General features: G+C 39.1%; 1 protein-coding gene across 1 annotated transcript in view; it reads right to left on the reverse strand.

Moving 5' to 3' along the window:
* Positions 1 to 1,112: 1,112 nt before the first annotated feature.
* The window catches only part of E2F7 (E2F transcription factor 7), a 32,606-nt gene continuing 7,433 nt past the window's right edge, over positions 1,113 to 26,285 (reverse strand). The window contains exons 4-13 of the mRNA XM_058673669.1: positions 22,177 to 22,345; positions 17,721 to 18,011; positions 16,345 to 16,503; positions 14,891 to 15,025; positions 11,158 to 11,340; positions 10,576 to 10,648; positions 9,264 to 9,759; positions 7,683 to 7,938; positions 5,348 to 5,769; positions 1,113 to 3,510 (exon numbers count right to left, since the gene is read on the reverse strand). Of these exons, the coding sequence (XP_058529652.1) occupies positions 3,340 to 3,510; positions 5,348 to 5,769; positions 7,683 to 7,938; positions 9,264 to 9,759; positions 10,576 to 10,648; positions 11,158 to 11,340; positions 14,891 to 15,025; positions 16,345 to 16,503; positions 17,721 to 18,011; positions 22,177 to 22,345 (2,355 nt within the window). The 3' untranslated portion in view covers positions 1,113 to 3,339. The remainder of the gene's footprint in view (positions 3,511 to 5,347; positions 5,770 to 7,682; positions 7,939 to 9,263; positions 9,760 to 10,575; positions 10,649 to 11,157; positions 11,341 to 14,890; positions 15,026 to 16,344; positions 16,504 to 17,720; positions 18,012 to 22,176; positions 22,346 to 26,285) is intronic.

The raw sequence follows: 26,285 nt of genomic DNA on the forward strand, positions 1-26,285 counted from the left end.
TGTTTCTCCTTTTTTCTGTAGATCTGTCTTTGAATAAAAATAAATAAATCCTTTTTAAACTTTTTTTTAAATTTTTGCTGTAAAGTCACATACAGAGAGGAGGACAGGAAGATCTTCTGTCCAATGACTCACTCCCAAATCAGCTGCAACAGCCGGAGCTGCGCCAGTCCGAAGCCAGGAGCCAGGAACCTCCTCTTGGCCTCCCATGCAAGTGCAGGGTCCCAAGGCTTTGGGCCATCCTCGACTGCTTTCCCAGGGCACAAGCAGGGAGCTGAATGGCAAGTGGAGCAGTTGGGACATGAATTGGGGCCATTTAACCTTACAGACACTGTAAGTCTGGCAGCTGATCTGCCTTCAGTTAGTTGATGTCTTCATTATGTAAGCATTAGAGTATAGAATGGTGGGATTTGCAGAAATCATCAGCACATCCCACACCCTTCCCAAGTTGCCATGTAGTTCCTATGTTGTCAGTTTTAGCCTTTGGGAACCACAGGAAGTTCTCTGCAAAGACCTGATTGGGTTTATGAGGGCTTGGTTACTTATGTTGCAACTGTTAATTATTTTCCTTTGGGGGAGGGAAACCACTCATCAAGGAATACCACCACCACCATTTTAATGAGCTAACTTTTATTGCCGTTTAATAAAGCTTAATACTTTCTCTAGAAGAATAAATCTGTTTACATGTAAAGTTGTAGTTGTAAGTAGATAGTAAAGTACATGTAAAACAGTTGTAAGTAGATAGTCATGGATAATACAGTCATTAGGAGAAAGAGCAGAGCTAAATAATATGAAACCAAAAGCAGTGGGCAGCAATAAAATTAATACCTACATAAAACTAGCAGTGCAATAATATAAGCAGAAAGCAGCTTTACAATTTAAAAAGTTATTTAAATACAGAAATAGCACCTTCCAAAAAAGGAATTGAGAAATGTAAACTTGGTAGGTAGATTCAAGTATAAAAGTTATACCCCCAACTCTTGTACCAGAATGAAAGGGTTTTAAAAACCCTAGACAGTAATAGGGCACACATGCCCCCAGTGCCAACTCAAAGCTGCATGTCCTCAACAGGAACACCAACAGTGATTTTTTTTTTTATTTTAAATTATATAGACTCAAGATTGCCACTACTGCTTCACTATCCAACATATCAAAGTCTAGCTCAGCAGTATCACTGCCATCAGCTATTCTTTAAGAAAGACTATTTTCCTGGCAGGAACGGTGACTACATTATTAGTTTGTTTTGATGTATATCAAGCCAGTGCTGAAGACAGAAGTAATTTGTTCTTAGTTTCTATTGCTATGTACTATCACAATCTCAGAATATTCTTACTTATGGGGTTGCTTCTTAACACCTCTCAAGAAGCACAAATGCTCTGAGGTTAATGAAGTCATATGAGTGGACAGAAAAAAAAGGATAGCAAAAAAGTTAAGATAAGTGGAGGACATCTAGGGACAGGAAGGGAAAACCAAGTTTGTGTTTCCAACTAAATGTAGACTTCTTAGCAAGAATATTTAGTTGTGCTCTTATGCTTGGGGAAACATTCAAGACGCAAATACAGACTTCTGAGCTGCACATTCTGTGTCATCTGTATGAATAGGGCTATTTTTACTTGTTTCAAAGGGGGAACCCATTACTATTAATGAGAATAATCATTATCGTGCAGTTGACAAAATCATTTTTTCCATCTAATTCTAAAGACTGGGAAAAAAAGGGAAAAATATCTTGGAAACTTTAAAAGTTTAGTGTTGATAAAAGTTTGTATAAGTAGCAAATTTATTTAGTCTGGCTACTTACCTCAAGTTTTCAAATAGCTCGTAGGGATAATAAGACTAATATTATCCTGTAGTTAATATAAAGCTACTACAGACTTCCAGAGTCTGTTAACTTAATATTATTCTTCCATATAACATTTTGTTGGATCCAAAATTTAAAAAAAACCATATATTGAGATTTAAAATCTAAGGAGTTTTGAAAAAATGAAGACTAGAGGGAGTAGAAAGGAAGGAAATAAGGAGAGTAGGAGAGAAAGGAGGGACGTGGGAAGGGATGGAGAAAGAAAGCCATTTCCTCTGAAGAGCCAAGACTGAGGTAAATACCATTAAATCTAGGAATACAAGGAACTAGTTTGGCCACTTAATGATCTCCTAAAAGTAATATGGTTTAACAAAGGGGAATTGCATAAGAGTTTCCAGAACTGGATTCATGCTAGAACAGTGAAGCCCTGCACTCATCATTCTTATTTATCAGAATTCCCTCTTGGAAATGGAGCAAAATATATCTATTTTTCCTCCTATCCTTCCAAACATGAAGACAAGTAAAGAAAAATAAAATAACCCCCCTGTTGCCCTGTATCAATTTCCACATCAAGACTGTAGAGAAATTCAACCATCTGGGTTCTAATGTTCTACAAAAGTCTTTTCTACCATCCTGATTTATTTTGGAAAGAGCAATTATTAGATGGCATCCATACCTGATATTCTACACTTGCCATTTAAATTTAAAAAAAAAATGCAGGGCATATAATGAAAGAGACGCAACATTGGGGTTATTTTGAACAAACAACCAATCTCATGGTTCACACAGTTATTTGGGAAGCAGTGACCATGCTGCCAGCATTCATATTGGTTCTCATGGTTATAGGTCATGATGGCACAGTTCCTTTAGAGCAAGGTGTGTCATTCACAGTTATTTTGGTCATAACATTGGTCACATAGGCACATTCATCCACATTATTATATTACTAGGTTGTAGAATAAGTGCAGGGCAAATTACAGAAGAAAATACAAACATTCAAGTCGTCATACCCTGAAAAAAATGTGTTAGGCTGTAAGTTGTAAACTTTTTGCACTAAATCCCATTTCAGGAACAAAATAAATAATACCATAGGATTCACAACTGAAGGTGGCTTCTTGGTGAAGCCTAAGGAAGCAGTAGCTTTGTAAACTGCAGAAACAAGTTTCCCTCACCACAGGGTTGCTCAGGGTGAGTGGAAACACATGTGGAGACTGCGCCCCAAATTAAGTGCTAGACACTCCCCATTCAGAATAACCACATGGCTCCAGGAGTCTGTTTAGATCTACTTCTAACAATAAGTTGAAGAACCTTGAAACAAACCACATAAGTCAGTAGGTGCTTTCACTGTGACACCAGGCAGTCTGCACTTTAACTTGTATTACATGCACAATTGACAAAATGATTCATGATGTGGCAAGTGGATGACAAAGGGGAAGGATGCGCTGCGGCACACATGGTTTGTATCCTGCTTGGGATGCTGTAGTCTGGAATAGGGATGTGCAGATAGATGGATTGATGCCACTCTCACTCGCCAAAGTGTCCAGCTAGTCAGCCCCAGCACTGGGGATTTCTAGTCTCCTCTGGGCGGAGCTGGTGTTCCGTGACTGATTCTTTTCTCTTCTCTTAAGGACTGGATCCCTGAGGCTCCCAGGTGTCTTGAAAAATGTCTCGCGATTTGTGCGTCCGGTGCTTTTGGGGGTCAGTGGAACTGGTGACTGAACAAGAAGAAATAGCAAAAGTGAAATCTAACTATTTACTCTACGACTTGGAAATTCTTGACCTTGTCCTTATAAGGACTTTGCTATTATACCCCCTAGGCAGGTGTTCTTACTCTTTGCTTTTCAATCACAATAATCCCACTGAACACTCACAGCACGGTTGTCAGAGCTGAAAATTAGATACCTATTTGGGTACAGAAAGGCAGCTGACTGAAGAGGTCACAAGCATGACACCTGGAGCTGTGTAACTCTGGGCAAGTTATTTATCCCATTTCTCCATCTATGCAATGGAAATGAAAACAGTACCAACATCACAGGGCATTACAAATTAATGAGGCAAAATTCATAAGTACTGTAGAGCAGGTAAAACAAATACCAAATGTGTGTTAACTCTGTTATCATCCTGATGCTCAGTGATGGTAAATATTAACTCTTTACCTCTTTATGCCCTAAAGTGGCTGGGACCATTATCTTGTTTACTGTTGTCTTCACTTCCTGGCATGTAACTGGTGAGCAAAAACTGTTATACTATAATAATCTTTTGAAAAACTAACATGTTTATTTCACTATGGAGCATACATCTGAGCTTCTGAATAACCTAAAATATTCTTGGTTTACTGTGGGAGAACAAGTCATCAGTCTGAACAGTGCCTCAGTGTATGTGGGGAATTCAACAGTTGACTTACTGAACCACAAACACATTAGGTGACAATTACAGTGTTGATTGACATTTATTATATCTATTTCGATAATATGCTTTTAAAAATATTTATTTGGGGCCAGTATGTTGGGTCAACTGGTTAATCCTCCACCTCTAAGTGCCATACCCCATATGGGCACCGGTTTGTATCCCAGCTGTTCCACTTTCTATACAGGTCCCTGCTTACACCCTGGGAGCACGGCCCAAAGCCTTGGAACCCTGCACCTGTGTGGGAGATTTGGAAGAAGCTCCTGGCTGTGGATCAACTCAGCTCTCGCCGCTGTAGCCATTTGGGGGAGTGAACCAGCAGATGGAAGACCTTTCTCTCTTTCTACAAATCTGCCTTTCCAATATATATATATTTGAAATTTATATGGAAAAAAACGATCTATTTGAAAGGAAGAGTGAGAGAACAAGAGCTCTTCCATCTGCTGAATTTCTCCCTAAATGGTCATAACAGTAGGGGCTGAGCCAGGAGCTGTCTGATTATCCCGTGTGGGTAGCAGAACCCCAAGTACTTTGATCAAGTTCTTGGGCCATCAGCTGCTGCCCTCCATTAGAAGGAAGCTAGGTTGGAAGTGCGGAGTAGCTAGGAATTGAGCCAGGCACTTTGATATAAAACCTGAATGTTCCATGTGGCACCTTAACAGTACCCATCCCAATATAAGTATTTTTGTGAGTATATGTCCATCTCCATTGCCTCCCATATATCACATTTGAAGAAATGACAAAAGCTAATAATCCTTAAATTAGGAAGTTTTAAAAAAGATTTTGATTTCTCCTGACTGCATTATTAATATATAGGTTAGTCTTTAAATGAAATGAAGTTTGGAGATCATAAAATCATTAAAATATTCATAATTTTTCTTTACTTATGCATAAAAATAGATCCCCTTTTAATTCTATGAAACAGAATGACAATTAAGATTGTGTTGTTTTTCTCTTTGAAGTGTAATATCACCTTCCTCATGCAGAAATAAACCAACAATGCTGTATCCATCTACAATGGAAGCCAGGGAGAGCTTAACCAAGTGCCAATTCTATCCTGTAGTCATATAACTAAAACAAAAGCTAACTAAATGAAAGCATTCCCAATCACAAAGTGATACCATCTTTGTGAAACCAAAAACTCACCTGCTGCAGTTTTACTACTGAGACTGGATGTCCCATATAAACAGGAGATTCAGGTTGAAGCTTGTATGTTCTTGCCATAACGGGACTTAAGTCCAGAGAAGGTTGAGCCTGAAGCTGAGGGTCTGCAGAAGGGAGTGTGGATGACTTCGAATTAACCATGGGTGCAGGGCCAATGAGAAGATGAGCTGTTGATCCAAGGCCAGGTAAGCCAAAATTCACAGGTCCTGTATTTGGGAGGGTGCCAGAAGATGACACTTGCCCAGGCACTGAGGGAGAATACAGGACAGGAAAAGCTCCCAGAGTAGGAGACGGTAAGACCATACATGGAACACCAAAGGAGGACATCTGAGCCGAGGATGTTCCCACACTCGGTGGGGGCAGATTGCCAGATATAAGCACATTGAAGCCATTTACTCCTGAAACTGAAGCAGAACAAGTGAATCTCAACAGAGGGTTAAGATGCTATTCATGCCAGTGTTCCTCATGGCCTTTTCAGATGGGAGTGCATGGCAAATTGCTGGATGACAAAACCTTTCCCTGCTTGACCAGGACAAACCCATTTCTATATTCTGCCTCTCCACATTTGTCTCACAGTAGTGAGCAAGACTGTAACTCACTTCTACCTACATGATCATTTGGAGGGTGTGTCTGTGAAAGGATTTCTCCCCCGCCTCTTTTTTTGGTTTTATTTTGTTTTGAAAGTCAGAGAGATAGAGCTAGAGATAGGTAGACAGATCTTCCATTTTGTGGTTCATGCCCTCCATTTCCCAAATGTCTGCAAAAGCCAGGATTTGGCCTGGCTGAAGATAACACAGTCTAGCACTCCCCCATGGTGGAAAGGACCAAGTACTTCAACCATTACCTGCTGCCTTCCAAGGTACACATTAACAGGAAGCTGGATCAGAAGCAGAGCTGGGACTCAAACCCAGGCACCCTGATAGAGAAGCCGTAGTCCTAAGCAGTGTTGTAACCACTGCCTGTCTGTCCCTCATCCCTTGAAGCTTTCTCAATCTGAGTTCCACTGAGCCCAAAGGGAGGAGCAAAGTTAAACTGGGATGGGAAAAAGTCTATTTTTACTTTTTGCAAACTTCTATCTGAAAATTTAGATATATCCCTCATTGTTCATCATAGACAGTAAATAACAATATTAACAGTTCCTTGACCTTTTCACTAGTAAAAAGTATAGTTATGATCATATTACCTTATAGCCGTTGCAGATTTTTTAATAAACATGGTCAAGCTCATCAACTTTGAAATGACAGTATTGGACCTGCTACTAGATTTTTATTACTATAACTTTTAAAAATAATTTTTCTAATTTGTATTTTAATATAATTAGATTTCTTTATAACTTTATTCTCTGCATTTATAAATGGCTGGGGAATCTATGGGCCCCACCAAAACGGCAAAGGGTCTATACCACAGAAAAAGAAAAATAAAATTCCTGTGTAAGGGTCTAATTTTCCTTCCACCGGGCTATGTTTTTGTTCATCAACATTGATTACCATGCTAATGTAAGCACACGATGCTAAAGTATTTTCTAGACAGGTGAATCTGTTCTATGTCAGTAATATCCAGTCTGCTCTGGTAGCTTTAAACTTAAGCCAAGCAAGAATTGAAGATCAGCTTGAGTACTACTGCATCAAGAGCTGCTTTATGTACAAATGTGCCTAGGTTAAAAATTAGGTATCTATTGTATATTAGCTTTAATTCAAAATAGTAAGCATTTATTGAGTCTTACTACTTGCAAGGCATTATTTTTCTAAGTGCTTTAAATATCTTATTAGATTAAATTCAGTTTTCACAGCCCTGTGAGGAAGCAGAATCTATTATTGCTGTTTTGCCCATGAGGATGGTTCAATACCTGTCTTAGGTTGCTGTAGATAAGTGGTTTTTGAATGTCAAAACTTCATACCCTAGTCTTGATACTTGATAACAATGATATAGTCAGGACATCTACATTTTTGAGATCAGATGGTTAGCTGTGTAATCATAACCAATAGGTGCAAACTGTTACACTGAATGTCAGAATTAGCTAAATTATAAAAATAGAATTACTTTTGAAAGTTATGCTTTTTAAGCAATGAAGTATAATGTATGGAAAAGATAACTGTCCAAATTATTTTTCTATTATACTTAAAGTTGATGAAACTAGACATAGCCTCACCTTTCATTTTATAAGATGGAAGAAATAAGCGGCAGAGTATGACTCAGAGCAAACAGACAGCAACCCATCCAAGGAAGCACTTTGGCTACATGACATGGACAACTATTTAACAATCTACCTTCTGACTTGGCTCCCCCAAGGCCTCTGGCACATGACGTCATCCCTTACCAGCTGGAGACTGCACATACAGGCACTGTAGCAGAGAAGGCTCTTGGACACTTTCACTTTCTTTCATAGGCTTTTCAGCATCTATATTTCTTGATGAACTTCCCCACTCAGAAGAAACAAAGCCATTAGCTGTAGCCTTTCCCGAAACTTCCTTCGAAGCAGAGGGGTGACTATTCACAGGACAGTCTTTGAAAGGTATAGATTCACTGCTAGCCATCATCTTGGGAGAGACACGGTCTGTGGATTCTGATAATTTCTAAGTACAAGAAAACAAGAGAAAAGAAAAGCCAATCAAAATTCTAATAATAAATTCTAACAGCTTTTTCAAATTGGTTTTCATGAGGGTATTAAAAAAAATTCATGAACAATGGAATTAACAGATCAGTTTATTTTGGTGTAGTTTTAATATCCCTTCATGTTGGCTTTTCATAACAATAACAAAATATCTATCTGGCTCATGGTTTTGGTGTTCAAGATAGGGTAGTGCCACCGGTTTGTCAGGTAGTAAGAGGAGCATGTGCCTTCTCTAGTAAGTCCATCATAATTTGGTCTTGGAAGGGTTTAGCCTAACAACAAAATTCAATCTAACCACATCCCAAAAGTCTGCTTCTAAACACTATTCACTATGCTACGTTTCTACCCTCTTCATCCGATTAACCTAAGACTCTGGGGAGCAAGCCTTCAAATATGGGCCTCCATAAGACATCAGACTGTCTCCAACCATGATACCATGCATTGTTTAGTTGTACTATGATTTTTTAATGAAATTTTTGAAGACTACTTTGTAAACAAACAAATACAGCTATGTCCCACACTGATAGGTATCAACTAGTTGTTCTAGTTTTAATTAAAAGAATGGTCTGAAATGAACATCATATGGATTTGTAGGATTATGACTCCCAAGTGCAGAAATGAGAGAATTTAGTTATGGAAAACTAGCCATGGTGTTTACATTGTGAAATAAAAGTTCTGAGCTGGTTTTATAAGAAGTTTCTGATGCTGTAATTTTCTGGCTGACCCACTGAACTCTGCTGCAATCACAGTGTGTCTGCTTCCTGAGGTTGTGGTCACATCTCCTTAACCTCTGAAAAGCTACCAAGCAGGAGATAAACACAGCTCAGCTTTTTGGTCTTCTCTTTTACTGCTAGGATAATGGGATTACTGAGCAGTAAAGAGAACTGAGTGTGGCCCGTGAGAGCAAGACACCAGCCACATTTCTGACTTTGGAACTCAGCTGCATCCTGGATGAAGATGATTATTTTAGAGGTTCCAAGAGACTTTTAAAAAAAGTATACAAGAATGATGGGGAGGAAACATACAGCCATGTTCACAGTGGTTACTACCTTTATGTTGTAATTCTTAGCTTTTCTCACTTAGCTTCTTCAGACTTTATAGTGTGACTTTTACTAAAACCACTTTTCTATAGTGCTATGTTATGACTAGATGTTTGGGATACCTAGCTCAGTGCTCAATTAATCATGCAAATGACACATGAAATATTATCCTGGTATCCATCAGTGTCCCTAGGAATCAGCACAGGTTGGCAAGATGTTGCTAGATACACCTACCCACTCTGCTTACCTTAGGTATGACAAGGGAGAGGGGGCTGTCTTCACATTTCCAATTTTGTCTTTTAGTGGCTGGCTCATCTTCTTCCTGATGTTCCCTATCCTCACAGAGGCGTTTCTGAGCAGAGAGTAGAGATGATAGCTCTTGCGCAACAGGGACTTCTGAGCTTCTGCTGTCCTTCTCGGACGTCAACCCTGGGGATGGTCCCTTTTGCAGGCTCCCATACAGCATGACCAGTGAAGAGGAGGGCATGTACACCAGGGGCTGTCCAGCTAGCTGAGCTGGTTTCAGGCTTTCCAGGTCAGAGGCCGCAGGAGTGAGGGAGGCACCTACTTGGCCATTCAGACCTTTTTGCACAGAGAAAGCCTGCAAATCTGCCTTAGCCACAGAAAACACTTGATGAGCTAAAGGACTGGCATAATATTCTGAGTCAACAGAGAGGGAAGGTGTAATAGTGCTCAAACTGCTAGATGGAGGCACCACTGTCTTACTGGCAAAGACTTTTCTTCTGTAATAAAAAGAAACAAAAAGTCCAAGTAAGTTACCACATTCTATCAGCCTCTGATTATTTGCTTTCCTAAACAGTCACACCATATTAGGAGTGTGGGAATGGCTTAGGCTTATACTCAAATGCGTTCCCTGAGCACCTATCTGCTATCCCCAGCAGAAAATGACTGGATGAAATCTGGACAGGTTAAAGATAGGATGGTGGAGCTCATGTGGGACCTCAGGTAAGCACACACACTGGCTCCTCCTCCATGCCTCCTACCTTTACTAGTTATCAATTCTTCAGCACTTATTCCCTTAGTGGGCAAGCAGATGCTGTCATGATGAACCAGTGTAACAGTTTTAACCACTTACTTTATTAAGAGCTACCTTTCTTAACCCAAAGCCCTCTGGCAGTATATTAGTGAGGAAAGTATGAAGCCCAACTCTCAATTGTTCGAGTAGAATTGGGATCCTATCACATCTGCTTCTTCTCTATTGCTAATCCCTCCTGCTCACAGCAGCCAGAATAATCTTCACAGACTCTACAACAGTTCTTTCTGAAGAATCCAAATGTTCTGCCTCACTATCGAACCTTTTGGCTAATATGACCACTTCCAACATCCAAGTTGTTGTGGGTAATATTTCCTTTATCCTGTTGGAAAAATTACCACTAAACTATGGCCCAGCTTTTGTCCCTCTGCAGTGACAGACACAAAGGGGAAGCACAAATTCTTAATACAGAATTAGATAATTTTATATTTCGATAGGGAACATTTCAAGTAAGTCAAAGTTAACACAAGGAAATAGGAAAGAACAGATTTTAAAGAATACTTACTGTGAAGTGTCCTCTAGTTTCTGTCTATAGACAGCTGCCAGACTTCCCATATCTAAAGTATAGCTATTTGATCCTGAAAAGGAAAAAGAAAGCTTAACACAGACACCAACAGACTGAACATACACTAGTTAAAAAAGGTAGACTGCTCAATGTATTATTTACAGTTCAGGGATTCCAAAAAAATTTCAAATCTGTTTTAGTTCTGAGATATTTCCAGAAGCTATCTAAAATGGTAACAGTCTCCAACAATGATAAGTGCAGGTCTCCTCAAGAATTAGTAAGCAAATATAACAAAACAAGCATTGCTCTGTAAGTCTGATAAATTCTAACACCAAATAGGCCAACCATGACAAGGTGATTCAGTATCAATTGCAGCACTGGGATTGTGATCACACACTGTGAAGCTGGTATTCATCTCCTTTACACCCAATCAATGTTTTACTTTGGGCAAGTGAAGTGTGGATCTCTGGCTAAAACTAGCAGGACCTCGAGTCAGCACATGCAGTAGAGTCACAGGATACAGTGTGGCCTTGACTACCCAGTGATGGATGGTTCCATGCACTGTGCTTGTGCAGCAGATACCTTGTTCTCTGCAGGGGCTGCTGGGTTCTGAGTTTACTTTCCTCTGGATCCTCTCAGAAGCCTGAACTGGGTGAAGAGAACCATAACAAGCCAGCCTCTGTTTTGCACCAACTGGGATCTGGTCGTATGTTTCCCTTGCCAGTTCTGGTAAGACAGATGCAGAAACATCCACCAGGTCTTCAGCTACATAAATAAATGAGAGAATTGGTAATGTTGTTATATAACTGTAATTTAGGTCATTTTACTCTTTTTAAAAGGGATGGCTTTGAACCTCTGATTGGAACAGAGCTATACCATAAATCAAAAACTAAAACCATCAAAGGAATTTTATGAGCCTTGTCTCAAACTCCCAATTATTTTCAATGTACTTTTTTGGGAAGTTGGTGGAAGACTATAAAGTGAGATTGAAACCATATTTTTCTAAAATTATTAGAATGGCAAGAAAACTAGAGCAAGATGTTCTTTAGCCCAAACTAGAATGGGCCTGATATTCACATACTCTGTTGGTATAGAGAGCATCAAAGTAAATCCAACCACACTCAGCCCAAACATTTTGAGATTCACTTTCAAGAAAAATTGAGATCAACCTCTATGCCACAGCTCTAGGACAATGAATTCAAGAAACCTGATTTTTTAATTATGCCTTATTATTTCTTTTATATGTAGTATAAGGATTAGTTACTAAGTGAGCAAAAGACTATGGACAGCAGAAAACTCAAGGTTGAAATGTGGCAGAACAGTGAGGTTAATCTAAGTAGAAGGCTAGAACTTGGAACTAATTTTGTGCTTAAAGGAGTCCATGTGAAGTTAAGACAGAACTGTCTATATCCAGAAGTTCAACAAGAGTAAGTACAAGAAACATGAAGAAGAGTCTATCATATAACACACACCAAGCTGCCTCAGAGATAAAAACAACCAGGGCAGCATAATATATCATATGCAGAAGAGCAGGCAACAGTAGATTCCTTGTCAAATTCAGTGCAAACTAAAAGACAATGGAGCAATTTCTTTAAAGTACCAAAAGGGAAACAAAAGAAACTTCAACCTGTAAGTCAATGCCTACCCTACCCTCAAAATGGTGAAATGTTTTCAGATATGCAATAGCTGAAATAATTGTCACTAGCAGACGTCAAGAAAGTCCATCACAGCAGCACAAAGCCAGAGAAGGAGAAATGAAAAAAGGTTACTGTAAGACTCTTATACAATATGAACAATATTATATCAGACTGTATTAAATTAAGGATGTACACCATAAATCCAAGAGCAACCCTTAAAAATAACATGAGATACAGCTATTCAGTCAACAATGCAACAAATGTAGATAGTAAGTCAACAAAGGAATTCAAGTGGAAGCCTAAAAAAAATACTAATTAAATTGAAAAGAAAAAAAAGAAACAATTGGGATTCAGAATACAACGGCAAGAAGGCACATTAAAATCCCAGATTAAGGCACCACATGAAACATAAATAGATTCAACCCAATTCAAAAGAAAAAAAAAAATATCAGATTGAGGGAGGGGGGAAATTTTGAATACATTCTTTCCACTAGAAACTCATCTTAAATATAAATATAATAACTAATCTAAAAAAGCAAGGAATATAAACAAGGAACAAGTAAACATGAAATCAATATTAATACAAAAAAATCAGGTAACACTGTTAACGAACTTGACCAAGTTGTCATTTTTAGAGTATGTCACTCAACACAAGGAATAAGTGACAGGTCATTTACCAAGATGGATCACCTCTGTGACACACAACAAATCTAAAAAAATTTAAAAGGATTCAAGTTATACCAAGTATGTTCCCTGATCACATGGACCAAAATCAGAAGCAAGAGAAAGATATCTGGATAATTAGATTATCTCAAAACTACATAACACATCTAAGTCATGGGTCAGAAAAATCAAAAGGGGAAAAGGTATTTCGAATTGGAAATCAATGAAAACACATAAAGCACAAGATGTGGGATACAGTTAAGACAATATTAACAGGGATATTTATGGGACTAACAAAGTATTAGAAATGAAAAAATGGTCTCAAATTAATGATTTCAGGTTCCAACTTCAGCAACCAGAATTAGAAAAAACTGAATTCAAAGTAGAAGGAGTTACTAGAGACAATCTCAATAACCTTATAGCTATAAAGGGAATTATAATCAGCAAACCTTTTTGCCTAGAAAACTCTAGAAGGAGGTGGCTTCTCTGATGAAGTTTTTTCAAAGCTTTAAGGGAAACAAAAAACCTCCAAAACCATACCAATTCTACACAAACTTCACAGAAAATCACACAAGAGTGATTACTTCTCAACTCATTCTAAGAGGCCTAGATTGCCATGATAAACAAATCAATACAATAATTTAATACAGAATGTAAAGTATCATAGACAAATGGGCAAATTTATTTTCAGTATCAGTGAAAAGAAAAAATAGTCTTTTCAACAAATGATGCCAGCATAACTGGATATGCAAAAGAAACAAACAAAAATGAAAAAAAAAAAAGCATCCCATTTATCCACACCTATACTTGTATCCATGTGTTAGGCAAAGATTTCTTAAATACAAACTGAAAGAATGAACTTTAAAAGAAAATAAATGACTAAAGTGAGTAGCCTAGTTTTGGGAACTAGGAGACAGTCAAAAGATGAGAGGTTGATGTCTAATCTCCAAGTACTTACGGCAGCTGGAACGATTACACTGTCTAGTAGACCAAGGACAACAGCACATTACTAAATGGCCACTGTTCACATGGGACACTCTGCTTTGAGTGATCAGGACCAACTTTATGAAGAAGCTGGCATCCGAGCCAGATCTTGAAAGTTGAGAATACATTTATGTTGAAAAGGAGCAGTGGGCTTTACAGGTGAAAAGAATAGGACGAGGCAAAGGCAGAAAAGGAAATGTCAAAGTTGTGTAAGTCAGACAGGCAGGGATATTACAAACCCCTGATCTCTTGTGACATGTAGCATTATGTGTGGCATACAGTCTATACATACTTACTAAGATGAATTAGTTATACTTGATCTTAAGTGGTTTCATCTAGATACAAAGTGAAATTTTTTTTTTTTTACACATGAGGTAGAGAACCACATTTATACAAACCAGGATTAAGTGCATGAATTTAAACCACTACACTAAAAAACTTGAATGTTCTCAGCTATGTGTAAAGTAGCTGGTACAGATGAATCTAGGCCTTGGCTTTTCAGATATTATCCATGGCAGAAGAGAATAACCTTTTTCACTCCAATTTAGCAAAATGGTATTTGTAACCTTTTAAATAAATTGCAAAGAGTGTTCATTGCATATGTACTACATTTAGAAGCCACACACTAGTTCTGAGATAGCAATTAATATACTTTTTACATTTTCTGCCATTCAGAGAAAAACAAGATATTACTCTAATAGAAAAAAACCTGAATTTAAAAAACAATTCTCAGTTCTAAACTTCCAGAAAAAACTTTGGAAGAAAATATTCTCAAGAGTTTTAACTTAGTAGTTATAGAACGCCCACATTTGTAAGCCATGAATGTTTTCATTCCTACTCCGTGAGCCACCATCACAAACCATTTGTAGGCTAACAGTTATTGCTCCTAGAGTGGGGACACCAGTCCAATCTTGTATGTGGTGTGGGTTATGGGAGAAGGTGATCAATCTCACTATATGGTAGACACAGGAATTGGAAAGACATTGGGAATTTAAAATTACACAGGTGCCCAGCACAATCATGTTCCTTACCACTGGAGCTGAAGTCCACGGGCCCAATCCATTTGAATGCTGGTTTACGGCCCCGTTCTTCTGTTACATGCACTTTCTTTATCAAAGCCAGGCTGGTCAAAACATTGGCTATGTCATAGAGTCGCCGTACCTTTGCTTGAAGATATAAAACACAGTGATGGTCATGCCATGTGTGATAACCACAACAGTTAAACTTATGTGACATGTGAAGTGTCTTAGCCACCACATGAAGCCTCACGCAGAAAGCAGCAGAACAGGCTAGGGACCAGTGGCTCTGTCATGAAATCATCCAGGATTTATACATCTGATACATCTAAGGCACACAGTAAGGGAAGGTTAGTGTGCCCTTCACACCTCTGACAAGAAGCACCCAGTGACAAGTAGGGAGCACCATATTACAAAAACAACAGGGGAGAAAATGGGCTTAATTAAAAGTTTGGAAAGTGTAATGCTGATAGGTAGCATCTTGAAAGGTTGCCCTGGGTTTCTCACAGGAGATCATGGCACTAGTTCCATCGGGCGGCCAGCCTGTGACAGATTCCCTGGAGCTTCCAGTGAGGCTACACTGCTGGCTCAGAATGCCCAGGATGCAAGGTTAGGAGACACTGTGCTAAACAGACAGACAGCTCCTCACTGAAAACTTGGGAAATCCCTCCACCCAGCGGAGAGGGCTGTGTGGTGGGTGCACTCGCTTAATTTTAAAGAGATTTTAAGGCACAGCTAGAGGAAAAACTCAGGAGGAGGGGACACATTAAACAGGAAGGGTGATGACGACAAAGTAATTGCTACTTAAGTTGATTAGCAGGAAGGAAGTCCACTTTACCTCAGCACTCAGCTGAAGCAAGGGAGCTTTATTATTGTCCAGAAACATCAGTCATTCACCCCAGTGCAACTTTCTTTTCAATTCAGATAGCGCTGGACTTATCCAGCCATTCTACAGGTGACTGCCAATCCATGTGTAAACAAAAAGAGAGCACTGAGTTCATGGTTTCTTAGGACAGTGGCACAGGGTCCAAACTCAACAGGAAAGGAATGTGCGCTGGGTGTGAATTTTGAAACCTCTCCCAGCCCAGCAGCCATGTCCCACCACCCTTCCCTGGCCATTCTTCTGGTTCTTACCTGTAGACAACTCTCATCTCCACCCTTCAGAGTAGTATGCAGGGGGTGGGGAGAAAAGGGGAAAGAAAACTCAGACATTCTATCTTGAATGCAAGCAAAAATAGAGAAAAATGCAAAGAAATTCATATTCTCCCTGATGTTAAGGATGGCATTGTGCTGCTCATGGTCCACCAGAACTGTCGAACAAGGCATGTAACAGCTAAAGAGGAATTCTAACTCTAAATGAGCAGGTTTATTAAGTCACACACACATTATCTCAAAGGCAGAGGACAGCAACATATGAAACCCAACCACTTCTGTGTTGTTAAGTGGGTGATTTAGATGAAAAATCTTACTTTTAAATTTACTGTGGTCTGGGGTGTCCTGGCTTTCTTCTATCAGTATTTTGGCAGCCATATCCAGGGTAACTATCTTGGTTTTAGAGACCAAGAACAGCATGACAAACTTCTGGCTCATGATCCTCAGAGATTTGTCTTTCCTACTGTGTGCAGATGCTGCAAAGGAAATGAAACAAAACATCAAAACCATAGGTTTACCACAAGAAAGGCTGTTCTTACACTTTGCCAGAACTGTGTACCTCTACCAACAGATGGAAGGATGAACTTTATAGTTAGCAGCCCACTGGACCCACATAATTAAGCTAAGTTCCTAAAGAAATAAGACAGATTTTCTTAACAGCTGATAAAATTATTCCACATTTGGCCTAAAATCTGAAAATGACCACAGTAACTTTCTTGTAATACTTCCTATTTACACATCATTTTGCATAACCCATGAAGTTTTCCTGAAGCAATGTTTTGAACAGAATAATGGAGAAAGATCAGAGGACAGGGTGGGGTCTGCGACTGTTTCCAGGCCTAGCTCTCCTCTCAAAGGCGAGGACTTTGGTTTACTTCTCTGTGTCCGTAATCCAAACAACAGTAGATGTCCATGTCTTCTATTTCGTTTCAGAAACAGGTGAATCAATAAGCTATATCTAAATAGGAGGCTGATCAGGTATGTGTTCCACTGGGTAGGTGGCAGACAAACCCTAATAGAGATAGCTGTGTTTCTTGGTAGTTAGGATAAGGACTGGCTATGGGGTGGAATGAAAAGCATGAGGTCACGAATAAAGCAGAAAGCAGGTCCATATCTTTCCATTTTTATTCTTTATATTTGTAACTGAAATGTGACTGATGCCTGTACTGTGTCATCTTTAAAACAGGTGAGGTAGTAAAAATGGCTGCAAAAGGGGAAAAATATGAATTGGGGGTGGTGGTGAATGCAGATCGAAATCAAATTTTTGCACCAAATGAAAACTGAGGTTATCAGCCTTTCTTCTTAACATTTTCTGATAGGGACCGTTTTCCTAAGTAATCTACTCCAATACATAACTAAATACAATTATTTAAAAAGATACTTCATTCATGATAAATGTTACTAAACGACTCATAAAAAGAAAATAGCACAGGGCTATCAGATCTAAAATGGGAGCACTGTGGGTGATGTACGGCCCAAATCTGCCAAACACCAGGTTGAGTGGGTGGACCCAAACATTCGACAGGTTTTAAGCCAGGTCGAGTGGGGAGCCATCTGTTTTTATTTCTGTTTTTCTTTCTTGAGCAGAGAGTACAGAGGACATCTTTCTCTCAGGCTGTCAATCTGCCACTTCCTAATTCCACAGGGAATCTCTTCAGAAGAGACACCACTTGCAAGGCTCCAACAAACTCACATGAGGGGTAGTCGGGTTCTGAGAAATCCAACAACTGTTGATCCTGACAGTCCAGATAGCCATCTTTTTTATGTTCTCCAAATTTATATTCCATCAGGTCCAGCTCTTTCTGTTGGAGGAATGCCATCTGTTCTTCATATTTCTGCTCCTCTCCTAATCTCTGGAGGTTCCTTAGGGTTTTGGACAAGCTGTGCCTTCCATGCCAGCCATACTGATTCTTGGCCACCCGGCTGACCAGATGCAGTGACTCTAGCACATTCACAATGTCATAGATGCGTCTCCTTTCAACACCTGTTTGGACAAACAGAAGCAACAGACATGATGCAGCCAAACATTTCTGAAATTTCATAAATTCACTGAGGGCCATGATCACGTCTGTGAATTACTTTGTATTGTGCCCAGTGTCACATTCAGCAAGAGTACACAATCATTAAATTCAAACAGTAAGAAAAGAAGCAATGGAAATGTTTCTTTTTTCTTCTTGATACCCAATCCTCCAAAATGATCAAGGATAAAACATACATTTAGAGATGGCAATAGTTCCATCTGTGTAACATCTAGAACATAGCACCATCAATATAGCATCTAGAACATAGCAACTGACTTTTAGTCTTTTAGGAAATCACTACTGGTCTTGACGGACACTTGATGAATGGACAGTTGATTTTGATTTGTACTTCTAATTACGCAGACTATAGAACAAACTATTTCCATCAACTGCCATTTCATTGTCGGAGTTTGGGACAATGGAAACTATCCTGATAACTTTTAATGGCTCAGTAATGATGGCAAGTGTTTTATATTATGACTGGAAACTTGGGAGTCTAAGAACTCAGTTCTCAGGGAACTGGAAGTCTAGAGTATCCTTCTCAAATGGCTAGAGCAGTCAATAGCCAGCGCTGGTGCTACCTACCAGCATCCTTTTGGTCACTGTGGCTATCAGCAACCTTGATTATATTCCCATCAACCCATTCTGCCAAGGAGCCCAAAAGTGAAGCACAGAGATCCTAGTATAAGTTGTACATGAAGTTCATCAACTTCCTATACACTTTCCCAACATTTCCAAACAGCTATGATTACCAAATTTGCTAGAAATATGTATGGTGGACAAATGTGGGAGCAGGTTGGATCGCCTAGTTTTATAACTTTCCCAAGTCTTACTATTTATCTTATAAACTAATCAGGATTAAAAATGAACATAAATGTAAAGGATTCCCAATAGATGTTAATTGTACCTAAATGCTTTCTGCATAACATTGGAGATACCTAAAATTCCAGCTAGCATAAGAGACAGATTTTGAAAATCTCAAGTCTATGACTCATTCTGTTGGGCCACAGGCCCTTTTTCTCTCAGCTATGTATCATAACAAAAGCTTCCAGGCATCTTGCAGAGAAACAGACCACCTAAAAAGATGCTATAATTCCTTTCTCTTGCCAGAGGCTGTTATAAAATCAGGAAATACTCAGTGACTAGCTTCTGGCCCTCTACTGATTTAAAATGAGAAAAATGTGGAATCATAATGAAAAATCAGGAGCTGAGGAACTTGTATGTCATGCATGAAAGAAACATTTCACAGTCTCTTATTAGGACGTTTCAGCTCATGACTCTGAAAGGCTCTGTCACCCTTAGGAACCTCAGGCTTCACTACCAGATGCCTGCTAGAAGGCTCTGGCAGAAGCAGCCAGCAGTCCCTCATCCAGAACTGCCTGGTTCTTTCTCCCAGTTTGTTTTCATGCATTACATCTTGCTTACAAAGTAATATCTACACACCTTCCCTTTAGGAATGTCATGTGAATGCAGAGCCAGTCATATGCCAAGCTGTTTTGTCATTTTATATTTGATAATAAGCTGTTAAGTCTCCATCTAGTGGCCAGACATCCCAAAAAGGAAAAAACACAAGTTTCTGAACACCACCAGCAGAGTGAGGTGATGCATGATATGCCCAGTGAGTGCTTAGTAGGTGATTTTGGTGAAGACTATTGTGGCAGTCGTTTGTCTGAATAATCATTCATCTATACATCTTGGATTGAATTCAGCTGCACCATTAGCAGGTGCACTACAAAGTTATGTTTCACAAGTACCAAGACCTATAGTTTACTCTGGAGGCTTGCTATCAGAAGATTTTCCCTGCATTCAGACTTTTGTATTGAGGTCATCCTATTACCAAGTGTCTCTGTGCTTTCCTTAGTTCCCAGTGGACTTTATCAAGAACAACTCTCAGTCCATTAAAATAGCTACCTAAGTTGTGCTATTTTCCACTCACTTAAATAGCTTCGTAGGCTTTCCTATTTTCCGGTTCTTTAAATTCATACCCATTATATCATTGTCAAATCCACATGGCACCAGAATCTGGGAAATAGTGTAATATGCTCTGCACCCTAGTCCTACAGCCTATAGCATGAGATGGAGTAGTGAGCTGGGACTTAACCCCAAGAGAAACAGCTTCCAGGAATGGACCCCATTTGAGTCTCACATGAAGAAAGAGGAAATGCTCATTTGGCAGGTGATCTAAATGCACTGTTGTAAAACTCTCTGGAGACCAGCAACAAGAGTCAGCCATAATACAAGAATCAGGGTAATCTGCAGCCCCTTGAAACTAGGTGTCCCCTGTTTTTCCTCTGTGGGGCCAAGACATCTTGGTAGAAGCTGGATCTATGGGGGAACAGGCTTCCTGAACCCCAATGGAAAGGACACTGGAAACATGACATTGTTTTACCCTCACCTCATCTTCTTTTGTAAGACTTTTTTTTTTAAATTTATTTATTATTTTTAATTCATTAATTACATTGTATTATGTGACAGTTTCATAGGTACTTGGATTCTCCCCACCCCTCCCCACTTTTGTAAGACTTATTTCCATGACCCTGTTACTAGTTTCACCTTACCCAGCCGGTCCAGCTAGTTCACTCTCATGTCATTCTGATTGTCACCAGTCCTAGAACACTGTCTTATACAGAATGACTCCCAACCTTAGCGCTCTACTTCCTCTTCCCAGTCTAGAATCTGACAGGAAAGTAGCACACAAGAATCCTAGTAAGATTTTAGTAGAAACTATTTCTTATTACAAACAGGTGAAAGAGCTACCCAGGTCAGGCACTAAAAAATGTCTGTTGCTAGCATTTCCCCGACTCTGCTATGTCTCTACATTGTAGGTACTACAGTTCCTTCATTATAGACCAGAAATGACAAATAAAGCCCCATTAGCTTTTCAAAGTTCTTATGGCCTATAAGCAGATGAGGCAGGCTTCATATCTAGCCCAAAGTCTACCCTATGGCCTTCCTACCACAACTTATTGCCTCTTCATTTCAGTTTCCAATAATCAAAATATTCTTTGTTGCTTGAAATGACTCACATTAATAACCATCTCCTGGGGAACATTTCTCCTGAACTAAGAACATAAAAATATAATTGGTCATTCACTTATTTGACTGTTTTTTTTTTTCAGAATTTCCTATTTCCTATATGTAAAATCTTCCAATTTATTTATTTTTCAAGAAGATTTATTTATTTACTTTTCTTGGAAAGGTAGACTTATAGAATGGAGAGACAGAAAACCCTCTGTCTTCTGGTTCACTCCCCAAGTAATTGCAATAGTTGCAGCTGAGCCAATCTGAAGCCAGAAGCCAGGAGCTTCCTTGGGTCTCCCATGTGGGTGCAGCGTGAAGGCTCTGGGTCATTCTCTATACTGCTTTCCTAAGGCCACGAGCACGGAGCTGGCTGGGAAGTATAGCAGCCAAACACAAACCAACGCCCATATGGGATTCCAACACTTACAAGGCAAGGATTTAGCCACCGAGTCATCATTCTCGGCCCAAAACCTTGCAATTTAAAACAGAATATTCTGACAATTTGAAATCATTGTGATTTCTGCTTTTTCAGAATTATCCACATAAATATATCCTGAGACTAACTGTAGTCCATGTCCACAAGGGGTCTCTATTCTGAAGCAGCTGCATGGTGTGCACACAGTCATGCCATGTGAGCACATGTGCTCGTCTTTGTTATAAGGCGCGGCTGTCTCTGTCCAGATGTACTTTTTCAAGTTTGACAGCCTTCCAGACTGTCAAGCTATGGAGCTCAAACATAATTTTCTGGCTCTCAAATTCTGCTTTATAAACAGGAATAATACCAGTCCTGATTTCTTAGAAGCTTTATCAAAAACAAAGATATACTTCTAAACACTACTTAAATCAATCTGAAGATGAATTTAAAATATGATATATTATATATACCACATAAAAACTATTGCTTTTTTTTTTACAAAATTACTAAGGCTAACAACCCTGGAATTTTTCAGCAGCCTCCCTAGAATCCTTTGTATAAGGAAGAGAGACAAAGGAAGCTCTGCCTGCTCCCCTGTTCTTGCTGCTATGGAGGATACCTAAAGACTTCCACATGCCCAAGGAAACCGGTTTCCCCACTGCAACTTGAGACAGTAATCTGATGATACATACCAAGACTGACAGCAACTTCATCTAGGGAGATGGTAGTTTTCTCAGTTGATAAGGGATAACTTGGATAACGCGCTAGAAACTTCTGGCACAGGAGTCCTAAACTTTTTTGTTTTCTGCTTGGCCTTTGTCTTTCAAATTCATCAACAGCACTGTCCCCAACAGCATCAAGCTACAAAACACAGAAAAAAGGGGGAGAAAAGATGTGCACAGTTAATATTCTAATGGAGAGATTGCAATGGTTGGTACTGGTCATCTGGAGGGATATTCAAATGTAAACCATCTAAGATTCTGACTAGAATTCATTTCCTAATCTGTTTGTGATTCATGTTTAACCAGTCATATTCTGAGAACTGCATTTTAAAAATCTCTTTTTGCAATCTGAGACTCAGTCTACTGGATAAGTTTCTTCTGGTACATGTAAAACGTGGTCATTGATAGATCTCCACCCTAAATACTAGTGTGCTTCTTAGAATTGTGGAATCAGCTTCCCAGGATTTTGTTAGAGATGCAGAATCTTGGGCCTCATCCCAGAACTGGTGCAGTAGAATCTTGAAAAGTTTGAAAAGCACTGGCCTATTCTGTATCACCAGTTTTCTGTTTTATAATTAACCAAAGGTTGATGAAACTATACGAGAGTAGTTAAGTCATATTCTTCTTTATTATCTCTAATATTTAAGTACATGAAATTAGCATTCTTGACTCACTAACTGATCTGTGAAAAGGGCTCTCCATTTAAGCCCTAAGAAGATATAAGGCTTTTCAATAAACATATTCAAAGATAAAAGTGATATGATTATCTCTAAAGACTCAGAGAAAACATCTGATAAACTTAAGACTCATTGATGATTTCAAAAATGTCCTTAGAAAGCCAGGAATTCCTTTAATAAAGTGTATTCATGAAAAGCCAAAATCAACCATCTAACAGAACATTGTAAGCACTGCCCTAAAATCAAGAAAATGTAAATATATCTACTCTGATTACCCCTCTTCCACATCATATTAGAGAACCCAGTAAGAGCCTGAGGACAAGAAAAAAAAATTGAGGCAGAGATTGGGAAGGAAAAAGCAAATTTTCATTCTGCAGAACATGAGATTTTCACATAAAAAAGCTTCAGTCACATTATTAAAAATAATACTCTGAGAACTTAGCAAAGTACAACACAAAATAGTTGCATTTCCATATAACAGTAACAGAGAATTAATTCAAAATACATTAGTAATTAACCAGAAAAATGACAGAATTTTAGAAAAGCATGTGTTTTAATGAATGGGAACACAGCACCACAAAGAGGTTAATTCTTCTCAGAATAATGCATAGATTTAACATAATTCCAACTAAAATTCAACCTAGAGTATGTATGGAAAAATAAAGAACTAAAAAGGGGCCATAGATGATGGAGAAAAGAAAGATGAGGGTCCTGCTTTGCTCCACATCAAGGTTGACACTGGTGCAGAGATAGGCAACTGAAACAGACATACATATATATGAAACTTAGACATCTGAGAGAGGTGGTGGTGTCTCACCAGATGAAGAAACTACTTAATACATGGGACAGAGACAACTGACCATGCACAAAAAAACCAAACTGTATTCCAGACTCCAGTATACCAAAAGCAATCTCCAATTGAACATATACAGCAAATTTTAAATGAAGAAAATACAGGAGAATATCTTTTAACTTTGGGATAGGGAGAGATTGCCTGTTTTAATGTTTGCTTTCATCTATTTCAAAGACAGAGAAGGGAAAGAAGAGAGATCTTCCATCCAGTGGTTTATCCCTCAAATGTCTGGAACCAGGGCTGGTTGGAGCAGAGAAGTCCAACCAAGTCTCTAATATGGAAGGCAGGGGTCCAATAAGTACCTCAAATGGTGGCTTAACCTGCTACACAACAATATCCATTTCTTTATATACAGAAGTACTCTTAGGACACATGTAATTGACTTAGCTTCAGTATCAAGAACACATAATCAGTTCTTAGATCAGTATGAAAAAAGCACAACCCTAAAAATGAGCAAAGAACAGAAACAGGCACTGCACAGGAGGAAAGAAATCTGGTGACCAGTAACCATATGGAAACTCAACTTATGAGTAATCAAGGAAAGGAAAATGAATGTATCACACTAAGACACAAATTGTATTACCATTATGTTGGCAGAGATTAGTAATGTAGACATTATCTACTGTGGAGATCAACAAATGTTTACACATTGCTGGTGGAAACAAACAGTATTTTCAAAAGCCATTTGGAATTATCCTGTGAACATAAACTTAATGACTTAGCAATTCCACAAAATGTATACATAGCTCAGTTCTCCAACTTTTTTTTAAAGACTTATTTATTTTTATTGGAAATTCAGATATACAGAGGAGAGGAGAGAAAGAGAGGAAGATCTTCCATCTGATGGTGCATTCCCCAAGCAGCCACAATGGCCGGAGCTGAGACGATCCGAAGCCAGGAGCCAAGAGCTTCCTCTGGGTCTCCCAAGTGGGTGCAGGGTCCCAAGGCTTTGGGCCACCCTCGACTGCTTTCCCAGGCCACAAACAGGGAGTTGGATGGGAAGTGGGGCCACTGGGACTAGAACAGGCACCCATATGGGATCCCGGCGCGTTCAAGGTGAGGACTTTGGCCGCGAGGCCAACACCACACAGGGCCCAGAATCTCTTTATAATCTTAAGAAATTATTTCATGTTTACTGGCTTTATGTACTGATATTGACTGTAATAAACTTAAGCAGAGGGGCCCAACAAGATGATTCATTGGCTAAATCCTTGCCTTAAAAGAACCAGGATCCCATATGGGCACCAGTTTGTGTCCTGCTATTCCACTTCTCATCCAGCTCCCTGCTTATGGCCTGGGAAAGCAGCTAAGTATGGCCCAAGCATTGGAACCATGCACCTACATGGGAGACCCGGAAGAAGTTCCTGACTCCAGACTTCAGATTGGCCCAGCTCCAGCCTTTGTGGCCACTTGCATTGTAAACCAGCAGAAGAAGTTCTTTCTCTTCTTTCTGTAAATCTGCCTTTTCAATAAAAATAAACATATCTTAAAAAACAAACAAACAAAAAACCCAAGGAATTTAAACAGAAAAGAAATGTTTAGCGAAAAAAGGCTAAATGTTTAGATATTATTTCAAGTTTCTTTAGTCCTGGCTTCATAAGAGAACTGGATTCTCATGTTTGCTTTTTTTTTTTAAGATTTATTTTATACTGGAAAGGCAGACATACAGAGGATAGAGAGTAAGTTTTCTGTTCGATGATTCACTCCCCAAACAATCACAATGGCCAGTGCTGCGCTGATCCAAAGCCAGGGGCCGGGAAACTCTTCTGGCTCTCCCACATGGGTGCAAAATCTCAAGGCTTTGAGCCATCCTCCACTGCTTTCCCAGGCCACAGCAGAGAGCTGGATGGGAAGCAGGGCTGCAGGGATTAGAACCGGCAACCATATGGGATCCTGGTGCATGCAAGGCTAGGACTTTAGCTGCTAGGCTACCGTGCCGGGCCCCATGCTTGCTTTTTATTCAATCTGTTGCAATATCAACATAATTTAGTACAAGAATCCACTGTACACTCAAAAAACAAAAAAAGTTGAAACAGCCAGTATTTCAGTAGTATTAGCAAAACAGTTTGGACTTCTTTGATCCCCAGAAATAATCCTTGGGACATTGAAATCTCTGAATCACATTTTGAAAATCACTGTCTTAGACAAATTCTTGTCTGTAATCACCAGGAATCAAGAACAGGAATATCATAACTTCATAATTACATAAACAACCAAAGTGGCAGTAAACAAGAGTGGATAAATAATGATATGTACATGCAATAGAATACCATAGAGCAATAAAAATGAGAAGTATGACCACACAGAAAAACAGAACTGGATGTATGCTGACTGAAACAAACAAACAAAACAAAACAAAACAAAACAAAAAGACAAAAAACAAAATCAAGGTCCCCAAAACTGTATACTTTATGGATACCATTTTACAAATCCTAACTCCTTCCCCTAAAAAACACCCTCACAAAAAATGCATACATATGTAACATAGTGAGTTAAGAATGGCCAAGAAATCATAAACACAAATGAAGAGAGTAGCTATTCTGATGCAA

Source organism: Ochotona princeps, chromosome 15 (assembly GCF_030435755.1).
Source record: "Ochotona princeps isolate mOchPri1 chromosome 15, mOchPri1.hap1, whole genome shotgun sequence".
In the NCBI taxonomy this organism is placed as follows: Eukaryota; Metazoa; Chordata; class Mammalia; order Lagomorpha; family Ochotonidae; genus Ochotona; species Ochotona princeps.